At 41.0% G+C, this 27606-nt stretch overlaps 1 protein-coding gene across 1 annotated transcript; it reads right to left on the reverse strand.

Moving 5' to 3' along the window:
• Positions 1-669: 669 nt before the first annotated feature.
• Positions 670-27485, reverse strand: fmn2b (formin 2b). The gene is given in 22 exon segments (XM_034708589.1): positions 670-829; positions 1148-1229; positions 1625-1774; positions 1996-2047; positions 2388-2480; positions 3192-3312; positions 3476-3535; positions 5457-5603; positions 7767-7896; positions 8009-8100; positions 8387-8448; positions 11247-11334; positions 12303-12450; positions 12535-13472; positions 15289-15338; positions 17525-17536; positions 17957-18086; positions 18260-18438; positions 19835-20070; positions 25777-26480; positions 26581-26880; positions 26882-27485. Coding segments are annotated over 22 exon segments (4311 nt in total). The 5' UTR covers positions 27392-27485; the 3' UTR covers positions 670-802.
• Between the last annotated feature and the right edge of the window lie 121 nt (positions 27486-27606).

The raw sequence follows: 27606 nt of genomic DNA on the forward strand, positions 1-27606 counted from the left end.
ATATATTCAGAGGCTGTGACCGTATATGGTAGTGATCCTGATTCTTCAGAGGATGTGACCATATATGGTAGTGATCCTGATTATTCAGAGGATGTGACCATTTATGAAATTGGTCGTGTCTATTGAGAGGATATGAAAATATATGGTAATGATTGTGATTACTCAGAGGATGTGACCTTAAATGCTAATGATCATGTCTATTCAGAGGATTTGACCACATATTGTAATGATCCTGATTCTTCAGAAGATGTGACCATATATGGTAGTGATCCTGATTATTAAGAGGATGTGACCTTAAATGGTAATGATCCTGATTCTTCGGAGGATGTGACCATATATCGTAGTGATCCCGATTATTCAGAGGATGTGACCGTAAATGGTAATGATCCTATATATTCAGAGGATGGGACCACATTTGGTAATGATCCTGATTCTTCGGAGGATGTGACCATATATGGTAGTGATCCTGATTCTTCGGAGGATGTGACCATATACGGTAATGATCCGGATTCTTCGGAGGATGAGACCATATATGGTAGTGATTCTTAGTGTTCAGAGGATGACCATATATGGTAGTGATCCTGATATGAACACGATGATGTTTGTGCAATAAACTGAAGAACCCTTTCCTCCCTTCTATTTTTTTTCCCTTTGTGATTTCATGCTGCGTTGAGTTTGACCGCTGCCCCCACAGGTCAGTTAACCTCCTAAACCTGTTTTCTACTCTTCATGACCTTCATCTTCTTCGTATTCATCAAGTTTCTGCTGGTGTCCAGGGTCCAGAATAGTGGATTCCTGTGAGTCAGATCTTCATGCCGAGTTTGGCTTTCTGAGGAGGAAACAAATAAAGGTTTAATGTTTATTATTTTATTAAAACAGAAGAGAGCTTCTGATCATCAGACATCAGACTCCAAAAAAACCCCTTTGAAATAAACACTTTCAATAAAAACTTTATTCCTCGGGTGAGAGTGGACAGACATTCAGAGAAACTGTCAGAGCCCTGCTGGCGTCAAGATCACCTTAATATTTGTCTCACAGAGGATGATACAAACATAACATTTATTTCAAACTTTAAATTTTCTTTCCAGTTCAGGTTGATGAATAACATCAGTAAAAGGTTAAGGTCAAAGGTCAAAGGTGAACTCACGATGCCAGACGCATGTTTGGGTTTGACGCTGTACGAAGATTTCTCCTTTGCCTGCCGAAAAGATTCCTCCGCTTCTTTCAACCTGAAGACATATGACACGGATATTAATATGGTTACAATAGTTATGTTTGTGTTTATGATAATACTAACTGTAATGATGTTTACTTTAAAGATGATGTTAAAAAATGTTATCTTTATTTAGCACCAGTTCATGACAAACGTTCTCCTCAGACTCTTTCCTAACAGAGCAGGTCTAGACCGTACTCTATGTTCTATTATTAACATAGACCCAACATCAAGACCGGATCAGATCCAGTCCCATCTTACAGACAGGACTCAGTCTGAGCTCATCTTAATCCACCATGAGCAGAGCACTTTGCAGCATTTAGCAAGTTACAGTGGCAAGGACAAACTTCCTTTAACAGGCAGAACTCTCCAGCAGGACCAGACTCATTCATTGTGTTTTCTTGTCTGTACCTGTCTTTCAGAATCACTTTGTTCTCTTTCTTCCACTGATCCTTAAAATCAGAGGAAAACTCGTGCCACACGCTGAACACTGTGTTCGGAGACACTTCTTTTTCTCCAGCCTTCATCTTCACTGAGAACGAAACTGAGAGCTCCAAGAACCTGAGAGGACGAAACACAAACACTCACCTCTGAATATTATTTACATACAGTTTAGACGGTGTTTCATAATCTGATTGTTGAATATGAATTCATCCGTTTTAATGAAATCAGACACCAAGCATTAATGAGACATTAAAGAGAAACGACAAAGTCATCATGTGTAAAAATACATCAAATAATAATAAGAATATAGAACTAATGAAGAGATGTGTTGCTCTTACAGAGTGTGTGTACTGCTGAGCTCAGCCTCCAGACTCTCCAGCTCACTTTTAGCTGACAGAGAAGAAGAAACAGACAAACAGTAGGTCAGACAAGAAGAAGAAGAAACATGACCATATTATCAAATTCATATGTTCTAATAAATCATCTGGACTTACTGCTTTAGTTTCAATTAAGCTTTATAAGAGTTTGTGAAAATAAGTATATTTTTAGATAAATTCAAAGCAAATATGTTTCACCAATGACAGACTGCAGAGGATGCTAACTCGTCAAAAACACAGAAATGTTACAAAATGAAGAAAACCAGGGATTAAGACCCAAGAGAGCTTGTTTCATGCATTAACACCTGTGTGCAGGTGTGTCTCATGATAAAGTCATGATGTGTTTGTGTCACCTTGTGTGAGGAAATCCTCCATCTTCTCTTTAAAAGGCTGCAGGTTCTCCTCCTCTGACACCTTACACACCTTCTCCACCTCTGACGTACAGGCTGAAAACACACACACACACACACACACACACACACACACACACACACACACACACACATACACACACACACAAATTTAAATCAGAAAATAAAAAATGATTTCTGACAATATTTGGGGCTAAAGGCTGATTTATACTACGTCGAATCGACAGCGTGGCCTACGCCGGGGGTCCGCATTGCTCCCGTACCTACGCAGAGGTCTACGCATGTAGCTGATGTGCACCTCTTCCAAAATTGAACTACCTGTAGAATCAACGCGGACCGCAAGCCCTGTGATTGGTCCGCTCGGCAGCTGGTATTTCCCGCATTAACAGCACTTCCAGGATCCCTGCTCATCAGCCGTGTATTTCATCTCCCCTCTCTATTCTTCATGTAATCATGTCTGTATGATAAACAGCAACATGTATCAGCTGTAGATTAACAGAACACGCTCTGAATCTCTGTGGAAAAGTAAACAGAGATCGTAGCGGGGCAGGAAGCAGGCGACCGGCTATCAGAGAGACCACACTGCCCTCTAGTGTTTCGGCAGACAATTGCTGCGCGACACGGACAGATCGACGCACAATTATGTAGTGCTCATGTCCCTCCCATTCCCCACTGCATAGGGGAGACGCAGAAGTATAAATCAGCATTAACTATTACACAAATTTGAATAGTTCAGAGACTGTGTTTGTTTGTGTGTGTGTGTGTGTGTGTGTGTGTTTGTGTTACCCCTCAGGTCCTTCCTCAGTCTCAGCAGATCTTTGTGAAAATCTTCAAACTTCATCTGAGATGCCTGAAACAGATCATGAGGCTCTGGGAGGGGGAACACACTTGTCTCTCTGCCAGCATCCTACACACACGCACACTCACACACACACACACACACACACACACACACACACACACACACACACACACACACACATAAACATAAACACACACAAACAGGTGTTTGCAGAAGAAGATCAAACAACAATGTATTGAGGTTGTTCATCAATAAAGTAGAGTCTTACCTGGTCAAAGTGTCTGAGGTAATAGGACACAATGTATGACAGCAGACTCCTCACTCCATCCTAAGAGGGCAAACACACAAACACACATACACACACACACACACACACACACACACACACACACACACACACACACACACACATATGATAATAATTTATTTAAAATGCACCTTTCTTTAAAGAAGTTCCACCAACCAACAACCTGTCAGAGGATCTTAAACAGCATAAGGAGTTAAGAGGTCACAAATATATATAGGGCCTTAGAAACTAGTAATACAATCTCAAATCAATTCTGAAAGTAACTGGTAGCCAGTAAAGGTCGGTGAGAACTAGGATCTTTAACCCAGAACTACGTGTGTTTCGTCATGTTATCCATACATATAAACAGTGAATGGAGTGATCACACCTTTAACAAGCTGTGAATCAATGCAGACCATGAGGTACCTGATACCTTGAAGAGAATCAAAAGGCATTTTTTGGACTGGTGGACCCAGGGTCTAAATTTAGTTCAGGGGTAGATAATCTTCCCCCTAAAAAGCCCCTGCTAGGGGGGTAGTATTTTTCAAAGGTCCCAGGACTTTCGGGGGGCAGGGCCTGCAATGCAGAACGTGTCTGATTGGTAGATTAACCTCAGTGTTTTTATTCCTCCCTCCGTCCACAATAACATCACACACATCTGTAATTCACTTGATTTCTCTTTCTTTCATTAGTTTTTATTTGTTCTATCTTTTTTGTATGTGTGTGTACTTTTCAAAAGAAGAAGCTGTGATTCTCTTGATTTAGCAGCTTGTAACAGTAGTCTTCTCTCAGCCCACCGTGAATGCGTCTCTCCCGGTGTTCCGGTTTTAAAAGTGACCCTGTAAACTGGAGACCTTCAGCTGAACGTGTCAGTGTTTGTGGAGTTTACACAGCTGTTGAAACACAGAGGGAGTTCTTGGGAATGCAAACTAGTTTAGTTTTTATCAAGATTTCAAAATATCCTCATGCATGAGGTTACAAAAAGCCCTCCTCAATGGAACACAGATAACGTGATTCACCATGGCAGCAAGCAAAAAAAACCTTGATCCTTCTTCTTCTTCCCAATGGAGTTGGAGATATTAATGATTGCATATGCAGAAAACAAGCATATTGTCTGAAAAAAAGCAATACTGTGGCAGCAGCAAAAGAGCGAGAGCTCGGGTGGCAGAAAAGTACAGAGTCAATGCAGGAAAAAAGAAATGTTCCGTCCTGAGTGTTTCACATTTGCAGTGGTTCCCAAACATTTTCTGCGGGCCCCCCTTTGTGGGTGAAATATTTCCATCCCCCCCAACCATACATACATACACATACTATTTTCCATTTATACATACATACTACCTATTTATTTTCATTAATTGATTGATTCGTTCATTCATTTGTTAATTTATTTATTTTTTATTATATAATTAATTGTTGAGGTAACGATATTTTGCGGTATCACAATATGATAAGGGATCACGCATGTGAAAATATGTTACTCACTATCACCCCCATCAAACAAGTCTGCCATGTTCTTCAACTCATGTCTGAGCCCGAGACCACAGAAACACTTTCTGTTCACAACTCTTTGTGGACTTTGTAGCTTCTTACTAAATCTGTATTATCTGACTTTCCTTTCCTCTCCTCCTCTCCTGTTCATATAATTTAGACATATACAGATACTTTATTCAAAGTGTCAAGTTACTACACCTAACAACATGCTGCTTCCTGTTAAAGCTGTTTCAAAGTAAAGTTTGTTGGACTACGTAACATGAGGGGACTTTGTGTATTGTTTTTATGAATCCGTGCCACATGTATAAGAATATCCAGACTTTGGTGTTAATCTGAGACATTTTAGACATTATGTCAATGTATGTTTTTGTACTTTTGGGACCTAGGGAGAAAGTTCATTTCTCACGTGGGCTTTGAGCTGAAAAGGTTTAGGAATCCTGGCTGCATAGTGTGTGTCAGAGTTTTGACTTACGCTGCTCTTGACGTCCTTCAGTTTGGGCAGGATGTCGAGGCTGAAGCCGTCAGCTTGGCCACGGGTTCGGTTACCTCCGTTCATGTAGTTTCCAAAAGCCAAAACCAGACCCAGAATCTGCTTCACCTTTTCACTGTCCCGCAGCACCTTAACACACACACACACACACACATACACACACACACAGAGAGGGACATTCAGTCCAAATCCGCTGTAGCGGTGAATGTGTGCTGGAACTCTATTCTGGAGCAGTGACTGTGTGCAGCTTCTTGTTGCGTCACTGAGTTTCATTCGTTTTTCTCCAAACAAATGAACCTATTATCCCTCTGCCAGACACCTTTGTTGTTCCCCGGGCCAGCTGGATAAGTGATCCCTCCAGGAAGTTCTGGAAAAGCCAAGAATCATCCAAAGAGAAGAAACTCAAACCAAATAATGTCCATCTCAATGGATAGAACTGTAGTTCTACTCTACGCTACTTCTATTATCAAATCTCTTCAGGTGTCTTCAACTCTTTATTAACAGGTGTTGAGCTCTTTATTAACAGGTGTTTGAGCTCTTTATTAACAGGTGTTGAGCTCTTTATTAACAGGTGTTTGAGCTCTTTATTAACAGGTGTTGAGCTCTTTATTAACAGGTGTTTGAGCTCTTCATTAACAGGTGTTTGAGCTCTTTATTAACAGGTGTTGAGCTCTTTATTAACAGGTGTTGAGCTCTTTATTAACAGGTGTTGAGCTCTTTATTAACAGGTGTTGAGCTCTTTATTAACAGGTGTTTGAGCTCTTCATTTACAGGTGTTTGAGGTCTTTATTAACAGGTGTTGAGCTCTTTATTAACAGGTGTTGAGCTCTTTATTAACAGGTGTTTGAGCTCTTTATTAACAGGTGTTTGAGCTCTTTATTAACAGGTGTTTGAGCTCTTTATTAACAGGTGTTTGAGCTCTTTATTAACAGGTGTTGAGCTCTTTATTAACAGGTGTTGAGCTCTTTATTAACAGGTGTTTGAGCTCTTCATTAACAGGTGTTTGAGGTCTTTATTAACAGGTGTTGAGCTCTTTATTAACAGGTGTTGAGCTCTTTATTAACAGGTGTTTGAGCTCTTTATTAACAAGTGTTTGAGCTCTTTATTAACAGGTGTTTGAGCTCTTTATTAACAGGTGTTGAGCTCTTTATTAACAGGTGTTTGAGCTCTTTATTAACAGGTGTTTGAGCTCTTTATTAACAGGTGTTTGAGCTCTTTATTAACAGGTGTTGAGCTCTTTATTAACAGGTGTTGAGCTCTTTATTAACAGGTTTTGAGCTCTTTATTAACAGGTGTTGAGCTCTTTATTAACAGGTGTTGAGCTCTTTATTAACAGGTGTTTGAGCTCTTCATTATCAGGTGTTTGAGGTCTTTATTAACAGGTGTTGAGCTCTTTATTAACAGGTGTTGAGCTCTTTATTAACAGGTGTTGAGCTCTTTATTAACAGGTGTTGAGCTCTTTATTAACAGGTGTTGAGCTCTTTATTAACAGGTGTTGAGCTCTTTATTAACAGGTGTTTGAGCTCTTTATTAACAGGTGTTGAGCTCTTTATTAACAGGTTTTGAGCTCTTTATTAACAGGTGTTGAGCTCTTTATTAACAGGTGTTTGAGCTCTTCATTAACAGGTGTTTGAGGTCTTTATTAACAGGTGTTGAGCTCTTTATTAACAGGTGTTGAGCTCTTTATTAACAGTTGTTTGAGCTCTTTATTAACAGGTGTTGAGCTCTTTATTTACATGTGGCTTTTCTATTCATTGTATTTCTTAGACAGAGCGCAGAAACCTTTTAGAACTCTCTATTTATGCAGCAATTATTCCGCTATTGACGTAAAGGGTGAAAGCTGGTCCATGGTTTCAATGGAAGGAAGTAGTCTGCATTTTTTGTCCTCTACATGAGGTTCATCAGTTAGATGGAGCCTACTTTTAGCAACCTGAAATAAAACCTCCTCTGGTGGCTGAGCTTTGTTTTGGAGCCCTCTTCTAGAGTCTCTAGGTGGAGTCCTTGAAAGTGGGCTACAGAGAGACTCTACTTCTGCTGGAGGATTTCAACACTCTCATTGACATTCATAGAGACTCCAGTAGGGGGTGAGTAAAGGAAATAGCCTACAGGATCTGAACAGGAACTGTGTTTTGCTATTGGACTTCTGTGTGAGTCATAGATTGTCCACTACAAACACCATGTTCAAACATAGTGTTGTTCATAAGTGTTCCTGATACCTGACCATTAAAGGCCAAACATTGATGATCCACTTTTTACACATCATCATATCTGTGTTTGACATGTTGGACTCACCTTGCATACTCTCTCCAGTGTGTCCAGTTTCCTGTTAATGGATGACATGCACTCAGAGAAGCTGGACTGGAAGAGGATGCAGAAGACTCGTCCGGAGAAGTTTGGGATCAGGGTGAGCTGGTGGAGGAATCTGCGGTACAGGAGGTAAAACACACTTAAGTCTTTCCCTTACACTCTAAAAGGTCTATAATGACACACAGAATTCAGCCACTTGTGTGTCTAACAGGGTTTAAGGGACTCACTGCTCAGGTTTGTCCAGAGGTTTGGCATTCTCCTTGTCTTTGGAGGACTTTATATGCTTTTCTATCTTGTCCAGTTCGTCCTGCTGGGCCCTCTGAGGACAAACACAAAGACACTGAACTCAGTAAAACTGTACAAAGGGCTCTCTGGAAGGCTGTGTGATACTAGAAAAAAATACAAAATATCAGCAAAGATACAACAAGCAGGATAAAACCATCTCTGTAAACTCAGTAGATCACTAATAATCCCAGACAGTAATTCATACTCTAAGGGTCCAGGACCCCTACAGGTCCCCTGGAGACCCCTACAGGTCCCCTGGAGACCCCTAAAGCCTTGAAGTGGCTCCATTAGTATATAAAAAAAAGTGTTGGGTTCCTCACATTTTCATAGAGAGCCTGCAACGTCTCCAGGTCAACCACGGTGTTGTCCAAGTTCAGGATGGCTTCAGGACAGAGAGAGGGAGGGTCAATGGCACAACTGATCACTCTACTGAGACATAGTAATCATGTTCAGTCAAACATACAACATAGCCAGCAGACTACATGAGAGGGGTCCAGCTGACGACCTCCACAGTCAGGCCTCTCCTTCTAAAGTCCTCCCCAGTGAAGCACCTCCACAGTCAGGCCCCTACCTCTAAAGTCCTCCCCAGTGAAGCACCTCCACAGTCAGGCCCCTACCTCTAAAGTCCTCCCCAGTGAAGCACCTCCACAGTCAGGTCCAGACATTATGTAATATGTTGTAGTGATTATGCCTGGAGACAACGTTAGCTGGTGATTTTTAAGAATCCAAACCATCAAATAAATAAGTCTTTATGTTACAAACTAATAAATCATTTTTCATAGTTTCAAGTTTTTATACTTTTTGTTTCGAAATAGTAAAAAGAACAATATTGTTAGCTACACTACACAAATGTAAGCTTTAGCTGCACAACGGGAATGTTAGCTTTAGCTACACTACACAAATGTTAGCTTTAGCTGCACTACAGGGATGTTAGCTATAAGTACACTACACAAATGTTAGCTTTAGTTGCACTACAGGAATGTTGGCTTTAGCTGCACTACAGGGATGCTAGCTTTAGCTGCACCACAGGGATGCTAGCTTTAGCTGCACTACAGGGATGTCAGCTTTAGCTACACTCCACAAATGTTAGCTTTCGCTGCACTACAGGGATGTTAGCTTTAGCTACACTCCACAAATGTTAGCTTTAGCTGCATTACAGGGATGTTAGCTTTAGCTACACTACACAAATGCTAGCTTTAGATGCACTACAGGAATATTAGCTTTAGGTACACTACACAAGTGTTAGCTTTAGTTGCACTACAGGGATGTTAGCTTAGCTAGACTACACAAATGTTAGCTTAAGCTGCACTACTCAAATGTTAGCTTTAGCTGCATTAAAGGAATGTTAGCTTTAGCTGCACTACAGGAATGTTAGCTTAAGCTACACTACACAAATGTTAGCTTTAGCTGCACTACAGGGATGCTAGCTTTAGCTGCACTACAGGGATGTTAGCTTTAGCTACCCTACACAAATGTTAGCTTTAGCTGCACTACAGGGATGTTAGCTTTAAGTACACTACACAAATGTTAGCTTTAGTTGCACTACAGGAATGTTAGCTTTAGCTACACCACATTAAAGTTAGCTTTAGCTGCACTACAGGGATGCTAGCTTTAGCTGCACTGCAGGGATGTTAGCTTTAGCTACACTCCACAAATGTTAGCTTTAGCTGCATTACAGGGATGTTAGCTTTAGCTACACTACACAAATGTTAGCTTTAGCTGCATTACAGGGATGTTAGCTTTAGCTACACAACACAAATGTTAGCTTTAGATGCACTACAGGAATATTAGCTTTAGCTGCACTACACAAATGTTAGCTTTAGCTGCACTACAGGAATGTTAGCTTTAGCTAGTGAATTGCCCTTTTTAGCCTTTTAAAAAGAGATAAATTGTCTTTTAGAAGAAAAGAATAAAGTGTTTATATTTTTATAATATTATTATAATTTGAATTAAAAGGTAGGCTTGTCCTCCTTACACAACAGAAGAATGGAGCATTGGTATATCTTTCTTTATAAGGCCGTACTCCAGGAGCTGCCGTCTTATTTATGCTCTTTATTGACTCCTAAAGTTGTCAGTAGCCGTCATCTTCGGTCCCATGGACAATTTCTTTTTAGTCATTCCTCAGACTCCCTCTGTCTTTGGTAAAAGTGCTTTTGATGTCTTTGTTCCCTCTTCTTGGTTTGAGCTTCAGGGTTGCCTGGAACTGGATTGTTTAATTCGTTTGGAGGATTTAAAACTAGGATAAAGGATGATCTGATCAGCTTGTGCACGTTTTAGAGCTTAACACTGCTTATTTATAAATCAATGTAATAGTTACTTGTCACTATATGTTTTGTCCTGTTCTATTTTGTGAAACTTTTTATGCTGCTATCTTGGCCAGGACTCCCTTGTAAAAGAGGGTTAGGCCTGTGTTAATGAACCTGTGTGTCTTTAAAACTATTTTGTGACTGATTAAGAATCAATGTACATTCCCCTGAAATTCCCCTGGATGGCGTTGTCGAGCTTTGCTCTCCCCCATACCCAACCTGCCACATTCTGTGATTCTTATTCAAATATAAACACTTTATTCTTTTCTTTTAAAAGACAATTTCTCTCTTTTTAAAAGGCTGAAAAAGGCTGAACTTTTTGCGTGTGTTTTGACAGTGGAAGTTCTTCAGGAGGTGATTCTGGTCAGGGCTCCCTGTGAATGAAGAACTGCTAACAGGGCTCCACGTTTAATGGTTTGGAGTTGACTGATGCTAAAAGACACACTGAGGAGTCCAAAGTTGGTCCACACAGTTGGAGTATTTGGTTTAAAACTTGTGTTAGCCAGACATTCATACGTGGTCTGTCCATAAAGACACAGTAGGTACATCCACCCCTGTATTCATGGTTTTCAATCACGTAAGAACAATCCCTAGTCTGACAAACATGTTCCCTGTCTCTGCTGACAGAGGGCAGCACTGTTTCAATAAATACAAGCTGTAGGTTTGAATCCTTATTTTCTGCCAGGTGAACTGTGGGCTCACAAAAGTCTGCTAGAGACAAAGGAGTCTTTAGCAGGTCTCTATATCTACCTACCTCTATAATGCAGAAGTGTGCAAATGTGTTATATGTACAGTATGTAATTTAGGTCCTCATAATAATGTAAAACACATAGTACAGTCCATAAATTAAAATATAATAACCTGTTACACTCACCGTGCTGAATGTCCTTCATGTCCAAGTGCAAAGAGGACATCAATATCCCTACAGCTTGAGAACGCTTGTTATTTAGGAGCTTCACAACCTGAAACACACAAAAAATATACCGATAACACACAACCATACACATAAAACACACAACCATACACCTGGAACACACAACCATACACATAGAACACACAGCCATACACATAAAACACACAACCATACACCTGAAACACAAAACCATACACATAAAACACACAACCATACACATAAAACACACAACCATACACCTGAAACACACAACCATACACATAGAACACACAGCCATACACATAAAACACATAACCATACACATAAAACACACAACCATACACCTGGAACACACACCATACACATAGAACACACAGCCATACACATAGAACACACAACCATACACATAAAACACACAACCATACACCTGAAACACACAACCATACACATAGAACACACAGCCATACACATAAAACACACAACCATACACATAAAACACACAACCATACACCTGAAACACACAACCATACACATAAAACACACAACCATACACATAAAACACACAACCATACACATAAAACACACAACCATACACTTGGAACACACAACCATACACATAAAACACACAGCCATACACATAAAACACACAACCATACACATAAAACACACAACCATACACCTGAAACACACAACCATACACATAAAACACATAACCATACACCTGAAACACACAACCATACACATAGAACACACAACCATACACCTGAAACACACAACCATACACATAAAACACACAACCATACACCTGAAACACACAACCATACACATAAAACACACAACCATACACCTGAAACACACAACCATACACATAGAACACACAGCCATACACATAAAACACACAACCATACACATAGAACACACAACCATACACCTGAAACACACAACCATACACCTGAAACACAACCACACACTTACTGATGACCACAGCCACAGAGATATCAGTATGTATGCAGTATTGACAGGGTCAGACCCACACACCTGTTTGGCCTTGGATTTGGTGATGGTGTCAGAGAGGGGCTGTTTCTTCACTTTCACAGCTGTTTTAGAAAACAGCTCTACAAACTCCTCAAAGTTCACATCAGGCTCCTCGATGGTCTCCCACACCAACGCCGAAGGAGAAACCTCCCTGAGAACACAAACACCACGTTTAGATCATTCATCGGTACTTTACTGCAGCTTCACCCTGAGCCTGATTAGATTCCATCTTTACTTTTTGATGTTGAGCTGGATCCGGGTCCAGTAAAGTGGCTTCATGGGTCGGGGGGGCTCCACCACAGCCTTCCTTGGAGGTTTTTCCTGAGTCAGACCCAGAGCGTACAGCCCAAATGGGAGAGGTGGAGGCAGGGAACCGAGAGAGCCTGGAGGAGGGAGTGGAGCACAGAGAGCTCCTGGTGGAGGAGGCGGAGGAGGAGGACCACAGCCTGGTGGAGGTGGTGGTGGAGGAGGACCACATCCTGGAGGAGGTGGGGGGGGAGGTGGGGGTGGAGCTATGCCACCAGGAAGAGGTGGGGGAGGAGGAGGTGGGGGTGGAGCTATGCCACCTGGGAGAGGTGGGGGAGGAGGAGGTGGGGGTGGAGCTATGCCACCAGGGAGAGGTGGAGGAGGAGGAGGAGGAGGAGGAGGTGGAAGTGGAGCAATACCACCAGGCAGAGGTGGTGGAGGAGGAGGGGGAGGAGGACCACCAGGAAGTGGTGGAGGAGGAGGTGGAGGACCTGCTGTACCTGGGGGTAATGGAGGAGGTGGAGGAAGAAGTGCCACAGTCTGAGGAGGTGGCTGCAACTGGCAGGAGCACTGGAAGCCCTCCGGCCCAGGTGGAGCTTGCATGGAGCTATTGACCCCGCCCCCTTCAGTAAAAGGCACTTTGAAGCGCTCGTCCAGGGGAGAGGTCTGTACTGATTTGGCCTCGAGGAGGTCATGGGTGGAGGTCTGCAGGTGGGCGTCACAAAGTGCCCTAAGCAGGCCCTCCTCCCCCCCACACTCCCTGTCGGTGGTGGAAGGGGGGGCTGTCATAGTGTCTCTGTCCAGCAGGGGGGGCTGTCGCTCCAGCTCAGCAATCTTGCTCCTGAGGTCCTCAATGGTTTGCTCGAGCTGCAGGATCACATTCACGTGTTTCTCCTTCAGCTTGGACGAAGAGACAGAACTGTCCTCCTGAGAATGAGACAAAGACAAACCTGACCAGCTGTCTCTACGACAAATACAAGATGAAGAGTGATGAATACACTGTTATTGTTTTATGTGAGACGATCACAACACTTTGATCACATTCTGCCTACATGCCCTTCGTCTACAGTTCCCAAACTACCTGCTATCCTACACCTGTCCACCAGGGCCCCTCAGGTTTTCTTTCCTCTCCCACACACTCTTGTTCACTGTCCTTATCAGCCCACAAATAACAAGTGATGCAGAGAGGTGTGGCCGTTGCCTTTATGGTCAATAAGTTGTTTGGCTACCCATTTATATCTTATTTCAAAAATTGTATTTCTACTTAAAAACTCTGACGTAATCAGCTACCACAAACATCTGGAGTCATTTCAACTTGTTCAAGTTTAAAGTGTAGGTTAAAAACTGTGAAATCTGGTCGGGTTGTCCAAGATCTGTTCAAGGGTTACATCATCAATGTGTGTTTGTTATTTAGGGTATTACTTCATGGGTGAAAGGAGAACAGAAATGATCATTGTGTCACTTTGTCTAAATAATCCTTCTTTTTTTTAAATGTGAAAGAAAAGTGCTTTACAAGAAGGGGTGTGACCAAGTGAACGGGTAGATGAAACTGCAAAGTACCAAGGCATGATAGGATCAACATTATCAAAAGGAAGGATTAGCGAGTATAAAAATACAAAGGAGAAAAAACGCACAAACATTTAATCAAAACAGAGCTGTATGAACATCTAAAAAGTACCCAATAAAATAAAAAAATATAATAATAATAGTGATAATGAAACTGATAAGGCTGAAATAGTTAAGCATTACTACAACTAATTATAGTTCTAGTTACAATAATAATAGCAGTTTGTAGTTAGGTATGAGAAACCTACACAGGAGCAGGTAAGCAAGAGATGACTGTGACTGAGTCACACCTATGCTCATGATGGATTAAGGTGGGGTCAGACTGAGTCTTATCCTGTCTTGGTGTTGGGTCTCTGTTCATAATTTGACATAGAGTGGTCTAGACCTCCTATGTTTGTAAAAGCGTCTTGAGAAAACGTTTGTTGTGATTTGGCACTATACAAATAAAGATTGATTGATTGATCCTGTCTTGGTGTTGGGTCTCTGTTCATAATTTAACATAGAGTGGTCTAGACCTGCTCTGTTTGTAAAAGCGTCTTGAGATAATGTTTGTTGAGATGTGGGGCTATACAAATAAAGATTGATTGATTGAGTGAGTGAAATACAACGCATCATGGTCTGAGTTAAGCCTGATTTATACTTCTGCGTTGAATCAACGGTGTAGCCTACTCCGGCGGTCTGTGTAGCTCCCGTTCCTACGCTGAGGCCTACGCATATAGCTGACGTGCACCTCCTCCAAAATGTAAAACTGCTCGGCAGCATTGTATTTCCCACATTTACAGCACTCCCTGCTCATCAGCTGTATATTTCATCTCCTCCTCTCTATTCTTCATGTAATCATGTCTGTATGATAAACAGCAACATGTATCAGCTGTAGATTAACATAACACGCTCTGAATCTCTGTGGAAAAGTACACAGAGATCGTAGCAGGGCCGGAAGCAAGCGACCGGCCATCAGAGAGACCACACTGCACTCAAGGGTTTCGGTGGAGAATTGCTGCGCCACACAGACACGTCAACTCACAAGTATGTAGTGCTCATGTCATCGTCAAACCCTGCTGTGTAGGGGAGACACAGAAGTATAAACCAGCCTTTTCAGTTTTAAACTAGAAAAAAAAAGAGTGAGCATGCACAGACACTCTCCTGGACCTTGATAGAGAAAGTTAAAGTGACTGACCTCATGGCTCTCCTGTTGATGCTTTAAATCCAACATGGCTGCTGGTTGTTCTGAAAAGACAGAAACATAAGCAGGTCAGAAGGGAACAACGGTTCTGACAACAGGACTCAGGTGTCTCCTGTGGGATACAAAAACAGCCTGAAGACATCAGGTTAATTAGACTCAAACTATCTATTCATCCATTCATACCAGATTAACCTGGCATGATCTGAAGATCTATTCATCAATTCATACCAGATTAACCCAACATGATCTGAAGATCTATTCATCCATTCATACCAGATTAACCCAAAATGATCTGAAGATCTATTCATCCATTCATACCAGATTAACCCAACATGATCTGAAGATCTATTCATCCATTCATACCAGATTAACCCAACATGATCTGAAGATCTATTCATCCATTCATACCAGATTAACCCAACATGATCTGAAGATCTATTCATCCATTCATACCAGATTAACCCAACATGATCTGAAGATCTATTCATCCATTCATACCAGATTAACCCAAAATGATCTGAAGATCTATTCATCCATTCATACCAGATTAACCCAACATGATCTGAAGATCTATTCATCCATTCATACCAGATTAACCCAAAATGATCTGAAGATCTATTCATCCATTCATACCAGATTAACCCAACATGATCTGAAGATCTATTCATCCATTCATACCAGATTAACCCAACATGATCTGAAGATCTATTCATCCATTCATACCAGATTAACCCAACATGATCTGAAGATCTATTCATCCATTCATACCAGATTAACCCAACATGATCTGAAGATCTATTCATCCATTCATACCAGATTAACCCAACATGATCTGAAGATCTATTCATCCATTCATACCAGATTAACCCAAAATGATCTGAAGATCTATTCATCAATTCATACCAGATTAACCTGGCATGATCTGAAGATCTATTCATCAATTCATACCAGATTAACCCAACATGATCTGAAGATCTATTCATCCATTCATACCAGATTACCCAAAATGATCTGAAGATCTATTCATCCATTCATACCAGATTAACCCAACATTATCTGAAGATCTATTCATCCATTCATACCAGATTAACCCAACATGATCTGAAGATCTATTCATCCATTCATACCAGATTAACCCAACATGATCTGAAGATCTATTCATCCATTCATACCAGATTACCCAAAATGATCTGAAGATCTATTCATCCATTCATACCAGATTAACCCAAAATGATCTGAAGATCTATTCATCCATTCATACCAGATTAACCCAAAATGATCTGAAGATCTATTCATCCATTCATACCAGATTAACCCAACATTATCTGAAGATCTATTCATCCATTCATACCAGATTAACCTAACATGATCTGAAGATCTATTCATCCATTCATACCAGATTAACCCAAAATGATCTGAAGATCTATTCATCCATTCACACCAGATTAACCCAACATGATCTGAAGATCTATTCATCCATTCATACCAGATTACCCAAAATGATCTGAAGATCTATTCATCCATTCATACCAGATTAACCCAAAATGATCTGAAGATCTATTCATCCATTCATACCAGATTAACCCAAAATGATCTGAAGATCTATTCATCCATTCATACCAGATTAACCCAACATTATCTGAAGATCTATTCATCCATTCATACCAGATTAACCTAACATGATCTGAAGATCTATTCATCCATTCATACCAGATTAACCCAAAATGATCTGAAGATCTATTCATCCATTCACACCAGATTAACCCAACATGATCTGAAGATCTATTCATCCATTCATACCAGATTACCCAAAATGATCTGAAGATCTATTCATCCATTCATACCAGATTAACCCAAAATGATCTGAAGATCTATTCATCCATTCATACCAGATTAACCCAAAATGATCTGAAGATCTATTCATCCATTCATACCAGATTAACCCAACATTATCTGAAGATCTATTCATCCATTCATACCAGATTAACCTAACATGATCTGAAGATCTATTCATCCAATCATAATAAACAGACTGAATGACATAAAAATCAAAAACATCAACAATATCAACAACATCAATGTCACAAACTACAACAATATTAACATCATCAACAACTTCAACAGAACAACAACACTAACATCAAGAACAACATCAATGCCATCAGACATTTGTTTTCTGAGACTTTGGAATCCAAACATCAAAAACAGCAAGAACTTGAATGAAACTCACCCTGGTTGTTTTCTCCTGCAGCATGAAGTAGACAAACACAACAATCACTACATGTAAAACTGACTGAGGATCAAAAACCCCAGAGGGGTTGACTAAGAAGCGTGTTGTGCGGTTATAGAGGTAACTTCAGGGTTAACCCTTTGATTTGTAGAAAATTTGGCTCACTGACCAATCAGCTCGCTACATCACAGAGGGGAGAGAGACAAGCAGGACACTTTGTCTTCCTTTGTCTAAATCTATGATTTTATATATAAATACTGATGACAGTTATTGATTATGTTTTACTGATAGCATTGATTCGCAGGAAATCCTCTGTGAGTTTCAGTGAAGCTGGATCAGGATCTTGGGTTCATTGAACTCTCTTCGTAGTATAGGCCTCTGGATCAGGTCATGACATAACTGAGAGCAGATACGTCTTTATGTGTGTCTCACCTGTCTCAGAGGACCTGAGTCTGGTCCTGGTCTCTACTGGTCCTGGTCTGGCTGTAGTCCACAGTCCTCTAAGTGGGTCCAAAACCTGAGGGGGCTGGTTCACTGCGGCCCAGGTGTACAGCTGCTCCTGCTGATAGACAAAAACTGATTCAGTATGAAAACCCCATGATAAACAGTCAGATACTAGACTAACATTCAGAACACTGTTCTCAGCTAAAAAAAAGTGGTAAAAGTGGTTTTGGGTTTAGTAAAACTTTATAAAAGCTATCATAAGATATTGCTAATGCTAATGTGACCACTTACATCAAACCTGGTTGGTCCAGAGGAGCTCATGTGGGTGGGGCTTCCTCCGAGCTGTTCCCTGAAACAGTCAGTGAATGGTAGCAAGAGACCCATCGCCAGAATCCTGGAGCAGATTCTCTCCGCTTCCTCTGGCTCCTGCTGCCGCTGCTGAAGAAACAACTTCTCCAGCAGGGTGCGCCCTAACAAGGAGAACCACAGAGTCAACTTCTCCAGCAGGATGCGCTCTAACAATGAGAACCACAGAGTCAACTTCTCAGCAGGGTGCACCCTAACAATAAGAACCACAGAGTCAACTTCTCCAGCAGGGTGCGCCCTAACAATGAGAACCACAGAGGTAACTTCTCCAGCAGGGTGCACCCTAACAATGAGAACCACAGAGTCAACTTCTCAGCAGGGTGCACCCTAACAATGAGAACCATAGAGTCAACTTCTCCAGCATGATCTGAAGATCTATTCATCCAATCATAATAAACAGACTGAATGACATAAAAATCAAAAACATCAACAATATCAACAACATCAATGTCACAAACTACAACAATATTAACCACAGAGGTAACTTCTCAGCAGGGTGCAACCTATCAAGGAGAACCTCAGAGTCAACTTCTCAGCAGGGTGCGATCCAACAATGAGAACCACGGAGTCAACTTCTCCAGCAGGATGTACCCTAACAAGGAGAACCACAGAGTCAACTTCTCAAGCAGGGTGCACCCTAACAATGAGAACCACAGAGTCAACTTCTCCAGCAGGTCCTTAATGACCTGTCATAGTATACTGCATCCAAAAGCTCTTTAAGGTGCGATGGGGACAGAGGATGGAGGAGCGGAGGAGCGTTGAGAAATTATGCAGCCTTCGTGGAAGTCTTTTTACTGGCAGACACACCGCCATATTGAATGTCCATCACAGTTTATGATACTCCATATTACAAGTTTTTCAGACATATACAAATATTGCAGGTGAGATTGGTTTGATCTTTATCCGTTTCTCACCTGTGAGGGTGTCTTGATTTGTTTATTTATTTTTAGAAACATTCAAAGCAGAGAGGTAAATGGAAAAAATAAGAGCTTGTACTTCCTGTACTTTCCTGTTGGTGTGTGTATCAGCCAGTAATCCGTATATCATCTGTATTTTGTTCTAAATTTCTACAGCTGCAATGTGGGCATACTTCAATCTGCACTCAGAATGTCCTCATGAGCTAAATTTACAATGATCTGCTGAGATTTTCCATGTTTCCATGTTGTGTCAGCACCACAAAAAGCAATCCAATCCTCCATCAGGCTATTTAAACTCTATACAGCAGCTTTGGTGTGTGGTTCAGAAAAGTCATCAGGCTTCCACTGGAGGACTCTGCTAGCTGAAGACCAGCTCCACTTCCATCACACAGCAGAGACAGAGGCTGTTTTTTAGGTGCTGTTATAGAAACTGTAATCTGGAGAGGACAGGTTCTGGCAGCTGCTACGAAGTCCCTGTATGCTAGAAAAGTGCCATTACTTCAAAAGGATAAAATCAGACGTGGTAGTACAGTGTAGCGGAGCATGAAGCAATGATCCAATCTGAGACTAACTGTGTCCTTACCTGTGAAGATGTCCTGAAAGGAGGACGCCTGTCCACAAGAGGACCTCCTGGTGGAGCACAGTGGTTGACTTCCGCCCCCTCCTCCTCTGAAGGTGAGCAGGTAATCTCCTCCTCCTTCCTCCTCTCTGCACCTCATCTTCCTCTCGAGCTCCTCTGTCCAATCCGCTGATCTACTCAGAAAGCCGGCCAGGCTGCGAGAGCGCCTCCTGCTGGTCGTTTGAGCCCCACCCATTGTCCTGAAGACATGTAATACTAGTGTTAGATTTAAGGTATGTTACTGTGACAGGTAAATGACCAATAGAGAAAAAGCCATTCAGTTAGGTATACTAGCAAGAGAGGATTAGATAATCAGACAGCTGTAATGCACAGGCGTAACACACAGCTGTATCAGACAGGTGTATCACACAGGTGTATCAGACAGGTGTAACACACAGCTGTATCAGACAGGTGTAACAGACAGGTGTATCAGACAGGTGTAACACAGGTGCATTAGACAGGTGTAACACACAGGTGCATTAGACAGGTGTAACACACAGGTGCATTAGACAGGTGTAACAGGTGCATTAGACAGGTGTAACACAGGTGCATTAGACAGGTGTAACACACAGGTGCATTAGACAGGTGTAACACATGTGCATTAGACAGGTGAAACACACAGGTGCATTAGACAGGTGTAACACAGGTGCATTAGACAGGTGTAACACACAGGTGCATTAGACAGGTGTAACACACAGGTGCATTAGACAGGTGTAACACATGTGCATTAGACAGGTGTAACACACAGGTGCATTAGACAGGTGTAACACAGGTGCATTAGACAGGTGTAACACACAGGTGCATTAGACAGGTGTAACACAGGTGCATTAGACAGGTGTAACACAGGTGCATTAGACAGGTGTAACACACAGGTGCATTAGACAGGTGTAACACAGGTGCATTAGACAGGTGTAACACACAGGTGCATTAGACAGGTGTAACACAGGTGCATTAGACAGGTGTAACACAGGTGCATTAGACAGGTGTAACACAGGTGCATTAGACAGGTGTAACACACAGGTGCATTAGACAGGTGTAACACACAGGTGCATTAGACAGGTGTAACACAGGTGCATTAGACAGGTGTAACACACAGGTGCATTAGACAGGTGTAACACACAGGTGCATTAGACAGGTGTAACACACAGACGAGGAAAAGGAAATTTAGGCAGACACATAAATCATGTGTGACATTTGTATCGCATCGCATGTCATAAACATGTCTTCTTTCAGTGTCAACATTTTAAAGCTCCCGTAAGGAACCATTAGTTTGTGTTGTTTTGGTGCATTCTGTAACCAAAGTGATGCCTCCTCTCTTTTTGCTGGTTCCGCCCTGTACACCTAAACATGTTGAACAAGTAAAAAAGGGTTGTCTCTTAAGCATGCTTATGTAATTGAGACTGCTGCCATGAGAGCCCACCCCTGTACAGAGATAATCAGTCTGATAGCTGATGGTTCTTTTTGCATCTGTAGCTCATTAGAGAAATTAGGGAAAAAACTGTTCAACAACCGACATTATTGCACTTTAAACATCTATATGACATGGCACTATGTGTCAATACTGATCATTAATGCACCTGATTACAAACATGAGATATTCCTGTCACCTTCTCAACGGTAAATATGTGCCTAATATCAATCATATTTAGTAAAACCGAGCTGTGAATACAGAGTCTGGTCTCAGTCTATATATCACAGGTTTACTCAAACTCAAATGATAAAGTTTACACAATAGATTCGGTCTGTTCTCTGAGGGATCTCAGATTTATTTAAATACACTGACACAATAAACTGCCATCAGCTTCTCCCTACACAGGCTTACACAGGCACAATGTGTTTGACTCGTCCACACAGTTGTTTTGAAATAATCATATTGTTAGTATATAGTGATAGTTCAAGTTACAAGTATTGTTATAGTTCATGTTGTAGTTATACATGTAAATATAGTTCAGGTTATTATTTTCATTATGGTTTTTATTATTGATATAGCTGTAGTTGTAGTTATAGTTGTAACCACAGTTATAGTTGTAGTTGTAGTTTCAGTTGTAGTTAGAGTTGTAGTTATAGTTTTAGTGATAGTTTTTGTTTTAGTTATAGCTTAAGTTGAACTTAATGTCGTAGTTATAGAGGAAGGTATATTTGAAGGAATAGCTGTAGTTAGAGTTGTAGAAGAGTTGTTATTGTATTTATGTTGTAGTTATAGTTGTGGTTTTAGTTGTAGAAGTGTTTTAATTGTAGTTAAAGTTGCACTTATAGTCATAGTTATAGATGAAGCTATATTTGTAGGAATAGCTGTAGTTAGATTAGTAGTTGTAGTTGTATTTATGTTGTAGTTATAGTTTTGGCTATAGTAATATTTAGAGTTGTTGTAGAGTTTTAGTTTTAGGTTATTGTTGTAGTTTCAGTTGTAGTAGAGTTGAAGTTCTCATTATAGTTGTAGTTAGAGTTGTGGTATTGCTGAAGTTAGATTAGAATGTGGAGTTGTAGTTTTAGTTGTAGTTAGAGCTGTAGTAGCGTTGTAGTTATAGTTGTAATTGCAGTTGTAGAAGAGTCGTAATTGTAGTTAAAATTGTAGTTATAGTTTTAGTTACAGTTGAAGAATAATTGTAATTGTATTTAATGTTGTATTCATAGTTGTAGTTTTAGATGAAGCTAGCATCAGTTTAAGTTAGAGTTTTAGTTGTAGTTAGAGTTGTATATGAGTTTTAGTTGTATTTATAGTTGTAGTTTAAGGTTTAGTTACAGTTGTAGTAGAGTTAGAGTTTTAGTCAGAGTTTTAGTTATTTAAAGCTTTAGTTGGAGTTGGAGTAGAGTTGTTGTTGTATTTATGTTGTAGTCAGAGTTGTAGTTACAGTTGTAGAAGGGTTTTAATTGTAGTGAAAGTTGTACTTATAGTCATAGTTATAGATGAAGCTATATTTGTAGGAATAGCTGTAGTTAGATTTGTAGTTGTAGTTGTATTTATGTTGCAGTTTTAATTGTAGTTAGAGTTTTAGTTAGAGTTATAGTTGTATTGATAGTTGTTTTGTTGTAGTTAAAGTTGTACTACAGTTGTTGTTGTTGTTGTTGTTGTTGTTGTTGTTGTAGTTATAGTTTTGGCCTATAATATTTAGAGTTGTTGTAGAGTTGTAGTTTTAGTTGAAGTTAAGGTTTTAGTAGAATTGAAGTTTTCATTAAAGTTGTAGATTTAGTTGTAGTTAGAGTTGTTGTAGAGTTGTAGTTATAGTTGTATTTACAGTTATAGAAAAGTGTTAATTGTTGTTAAAGTCTAGTTATAGTTGTTGTTTGAGTTGTGGTAGGGTAGTAGTTGTAGTTTACAGTTGTAGTTTTAGTTGACGTACGATTTGAATGTGTAGTTGTACATTTAGTTGTAGTAAGAGTTGTAGTAGAGTTGTAGATACAGTTGTAGAAGAGTGTTAATTTTAGTTGTACTTAGTTAAAGATGAAGCCATAGTTGTTGTTATAGTTGTAGCTATAGTTGTAGTTGAAGGTTTAGGTTATAGATGTAGTTTCAGTTGTAGTAGAGTTGAAGTTTTCATTATATTTGTAGTTGTTGTAGTGTTGCAGTTGTTGTTACAGTTGTAGTTAGATTAGAATGTGGAGTTTTAGTTTTAGTTGTAGTGAGAGTTGTAGTTTCCGTTGTAGTAGAGTTGAAGTTGTCATTATAGTTGTAGTTAGAGTTATGGTAGTGTAGTAGTTAGATTAGAATGTGGAGTTGTAGTTTTAGTTGTAGTTATAAATGTGGTTTTAGTTGTAGTTAGATCGGAATATGGAGTTGTAGTTTCATTTGTAGTTAAAGTTGTAGTAGAGTTTTAGTTATAGTTGTAATTACAGTTCTAGAAGAGTTGCAATTGTAGTTAAAGTTGTAGTTGTAGTTAGATTTGTAGAAGAGTTGTAATTGTAGTTAAAGTTGTAGTTGTAGTTAGAGTTGTAGAAGAGTTGTAATTGTAGTTAAAGTTGTAGTTGTAGTTAGAGTTGTAGAAGAGTTGTAATTGTAGTTAAAGTTGTAGTTATAGTTAGAGTTGTAGAAGAGTTGTAATTGTAGATACAGTTGTAGTTGTAGTTAGAGTTGTAGAAGAGTTGTAATTGTAGTTAAAGTTGTAGTTGTAGTGAGAGTTGAAGAATAGTTGTAATTGTATTTAAAGTTGTATTCATAGTTGTAGTTTTAGATGAAGCTATATTTGTAGGAATAGCATCAGTTTCAGTTTTAGTTAGAGTTGTAGATGAGTCTTGGTTGTATTTATAATTGTAGTTAGAGTTGTTATGGAGTTATAGTTGTAGTTTAGGGTTTAGCTACAGTTGTAGCAGAGTTGTAGTTTTAGTTGTGGTTTTAGTTAGAGTTTTAGTTTGAGTTGCAGTTGTATTTATAGTTTTAGTTTGAGTTTTAGTTTGAGTTGCAGTTGTATTTATAGTTTTAGTTAGAGTTTTAGTTTGAGTTGCAGTTGTATTTATAGTTTTAGTTAGAGTTAGAGTTGTAGTCAGATTTTTAGTTGTAGTTGCAGTTGTATTTGTAGTTTTAGTTTTATTAAGATTGGAATTGGGAGTTGTAGTTTTAGTTTAAGTTAGATTATAGTTTTAGTTGTAGGTAGAGTTGTAGTAGAATTATAGTGGTAGTTTTAGTTTCAGTTAGAGTTGTAGTGGGCTTGTACCTTTATTCGTAGTTGTAGTTAGAGTAGTTATGGAGTTGTAGTTGCATTTATAGTTGTAGTTTTAGTGAGTGTTGTAGTAGAGTTGTATTTTTCATTGCAGTTGTAGTTTTAAGTTCGAGTTGTAGTCGAGTTGTAGTTTTAGTTGTAGTTAGAGTTGTTACGGAGTTGTAGTTGCATTTGTAGTTGTAGTTTTAGTTAATGTTGTAGTAGAGTTGTATTTTTCATTGTAGTTGCAGTTTTAGTTAGAGTTGTAGCAGAGATGTAGTTTTAGTTGTGGTTAGAATTGAAGTAGAGTTGTAGTTTTAGTTGTAGTTAGAGTTTTAGTTAGTGTTGAAGTTGTTTTTATAGTCATAGTTTTAGTTGTAGTTAGAGCTGTAGTAGAGTTGTAGTTGTAGTTAGAGTTGTAGTAGATTTGTAGTTGTAGTTAGAGTTGTAGTAGATTTGTAGTTTTAGTTGTAGTTAAAGATGTAGTTTTCTGTGTAGTTGTAGTTGTAGTAGAGTTGTAGTTTTAGTTGTGGTTAAAGATGTAGTTTTCTGTGTAGTTATAGTTGTAGTAGAGTTGTAGTTTTAGTTGTAGTTAAAGATGTAGTTTTCTGTGTAGTTATAGTTGTAGTAGAGTAGTAGTTTTAGTTGTAGTTAAAGTTGTAGTTAAAGATGTAGTTTTCTGTGTAGTTAGAGTTGTAGTAGATTTGTAGTTTTAGTTGTAGTTAAAGATGTAGTTTTCTGTGTAGTTGTAGTTGTAGTAGAGTTGTAGTTTTAGTTGTAGTTAAAGTTGTGGTTAAAGATGTAGTTTTCTGTGTAGTTAGAGTTGTAGTAGAGTTGTAGTTTTAGTAGTAGTTAAAGATGTAGTTAAAGATGTAGTTTTCGGTGTAGTTATAGTTGTAGTAGAGTTGTAGTTTTAGTTGTAGTTAAAGTTGTAGTTAAAGTTGTAGTTTTCGGTGTAGTTGTAATTGTCAGAGTTGTAGTAGAGTTGGATTATCAGAGTAGAGAAGGAACGGTGAGTCGAAACACTAACACATGTGTCATAGAACTTCCTGTAATCACAAGTGTCTGCTTTAAACCCACACAAGAACCTGCGACAATGTGGACTGGACCCCCCTGAGGACTGTTCCCAACTCAGGACTTGACTCACCTTAGGCAGCTACGATGCTTTAGCTACAACATTCACCCTCGTCTCCTGACAGGAATAGCATAACCATCCTGTTTAATTTACAGCCCACAATGAGAATGCTGCTAATGCTGCTAATGCTAACATACCTGGTCAGGTGATGGTGAGCCCTGCGGGGGGAGAGGGGACTGTGGGCGGGAGAGACACCAGGGGAGCTGAGCTGGCGGGTGGTGGTCTTAATGTAGGAGGCGAAGATGGGGGGGTAAGGTTTCACTGTGGGAGAGGAGGAGGGGGAGGCATGGGAGGACCTGAGGAGGCGTTTGGCCAGGGGGGGACTCTCCTGGGGAGCCAAGAAGCACACACTGCCCCTACCATTCTGTGAGGGGGGAGCAGGGTCAGAACCAGGACTCAGATAATCCTCCAGAGACTCTGCACTGGTAGCTGAGTCCAGCAGGCCGCCCCAATCTTCACCCCCCTCATTTTCATTCCCCCCATCAACATCCCTCCTTTCTTTACCTCCATCACACTCAAAGCTTGGTCCCCGAGTGTGATCCGGACTCATGTGGTCTACTGGAGGGTGCTTCAGATCTTGATCCTCCCCAAGGGGTCTCTGAACATCATCAATCAGGAGGTCAGGGAGGCTGTTATTGCTGGTTGTCATGGAGACCACACTGACTGCTCCCACCCCTTCTGTATCCATGGTAACCACCGTGTGAGGGGGCTGCTGCAGCAAAGCATGCTGGTCCTTTGTGCCTGAGGCAGCACAAAGAGGGGCTTCTCTCCCCCCCTCCCCCTGCTCCTCCTCCCCCATTCTCTGCTGTGAGGGGGGGGTCCACAGAGACAGGGGGAGACCCTGTGTGTGAGGGGGGGTCCACAGAGACAGGGGTGGGCCCTGTGTGTGAGGGAGGATCCACAGAGACAGGTGGGGGTCCTGTGAGTGAGGGGGGGTCCACCGAGACAGGTGGGGGTCCTGTGTGTGAGGGGTGTTGAAGGAGGGGGGTCTCCAGGAACGACAGGGCGTCAGAGCCCAGCTCTAGCTCAGGGGTGAGGTCCAGCGGCTCAGGGGGAGTTAATTTAACATCCCCATTAGTCTGCTTCCTCCCCCCGTCCCCTCCCCCCCAGACCCCCGCTCCCTGCTGGTGCTGCAGTCTGATGGCGAGCTGGATGTCGGCAAGCAGGTCCTCGTGGTCGGCAGCGGAGTGGAAGCTGTAGATGTCTGTATCTGACCCCGAGCTGCCCCCCCTGTGTCCCCCCCCCCTCCTCCAAGGGGGACGTAGCTGCTGTGGAGGATTTCCTTTGCACCTCTTTCTGTCCTTCATCCTTTCCTGCTTCCTTCTGTGCTTCTTTCTTTGCCTCCTTCCCTTCCTCGTTGCCTCCTCTCCCCAGTCTTTTCTCAGGGATGGGAGGCTCTGGGTCCAGCTCGTCGGCAGATAGGTCGGGGGTCTTGGTCCCGTCATCATGTTGGGACTCTAAGCCGTCCTCTCTGGACCCAGTCACTGATGAAGACACATCTCCTCGTCCTCTCAGGTTGTTCTTCCTCTTCCGGAGAGAGAAAACTGATGACTTGGACTCTGATTTGTTTTTCTTCTTCGTTGGTGCCGAGCTGTGTCCCCCCCCTCCTCCCCCATGCTTACCATGGTGTTTCTTTCCTCCTTTTTTTGCTACCTCCCCTCCTCCCTCCCTCCACCCTTCATCCAGAGATGGGTAGCTGCCATTCCCTGCAGATGCTGCAGCCCTCCTCTGCTTCGCCTCCTGGTTTCCCATGATGATGATCAGGAGGATGGAGGTGTCCTCAGGTCATGGTGGGGGGCTCCTCCTGTCTGGGGAAGCGATGGTACAGATCCTTAAGGTGGAGAGGAGTCGGACAGTGCTACGAGCGCAATCAAGAGGAGGAGCTGCTGCTGTTTTTTTTAGCTCCCTCTTCCTTGTTGGTGTCGGGTGACGGAGGCTGGCGTGGTCGTGATGCTGACGCTGATGCA

Source organism: Notolabrus celidotus, chromosome 18 (genome assembly GCF_009762535.1).
Source record: "Notolabrus celidotus isolate fNotCel1 chromosome 18, fNotCel1.pri, whole genome shotgun sequence".
Lineage (NCBI taxonomy): Eukaryota > Metazoa > Chordata > Actinopteri > Labriformes > Labridae > Notolabrus > Notolabrus celidotus.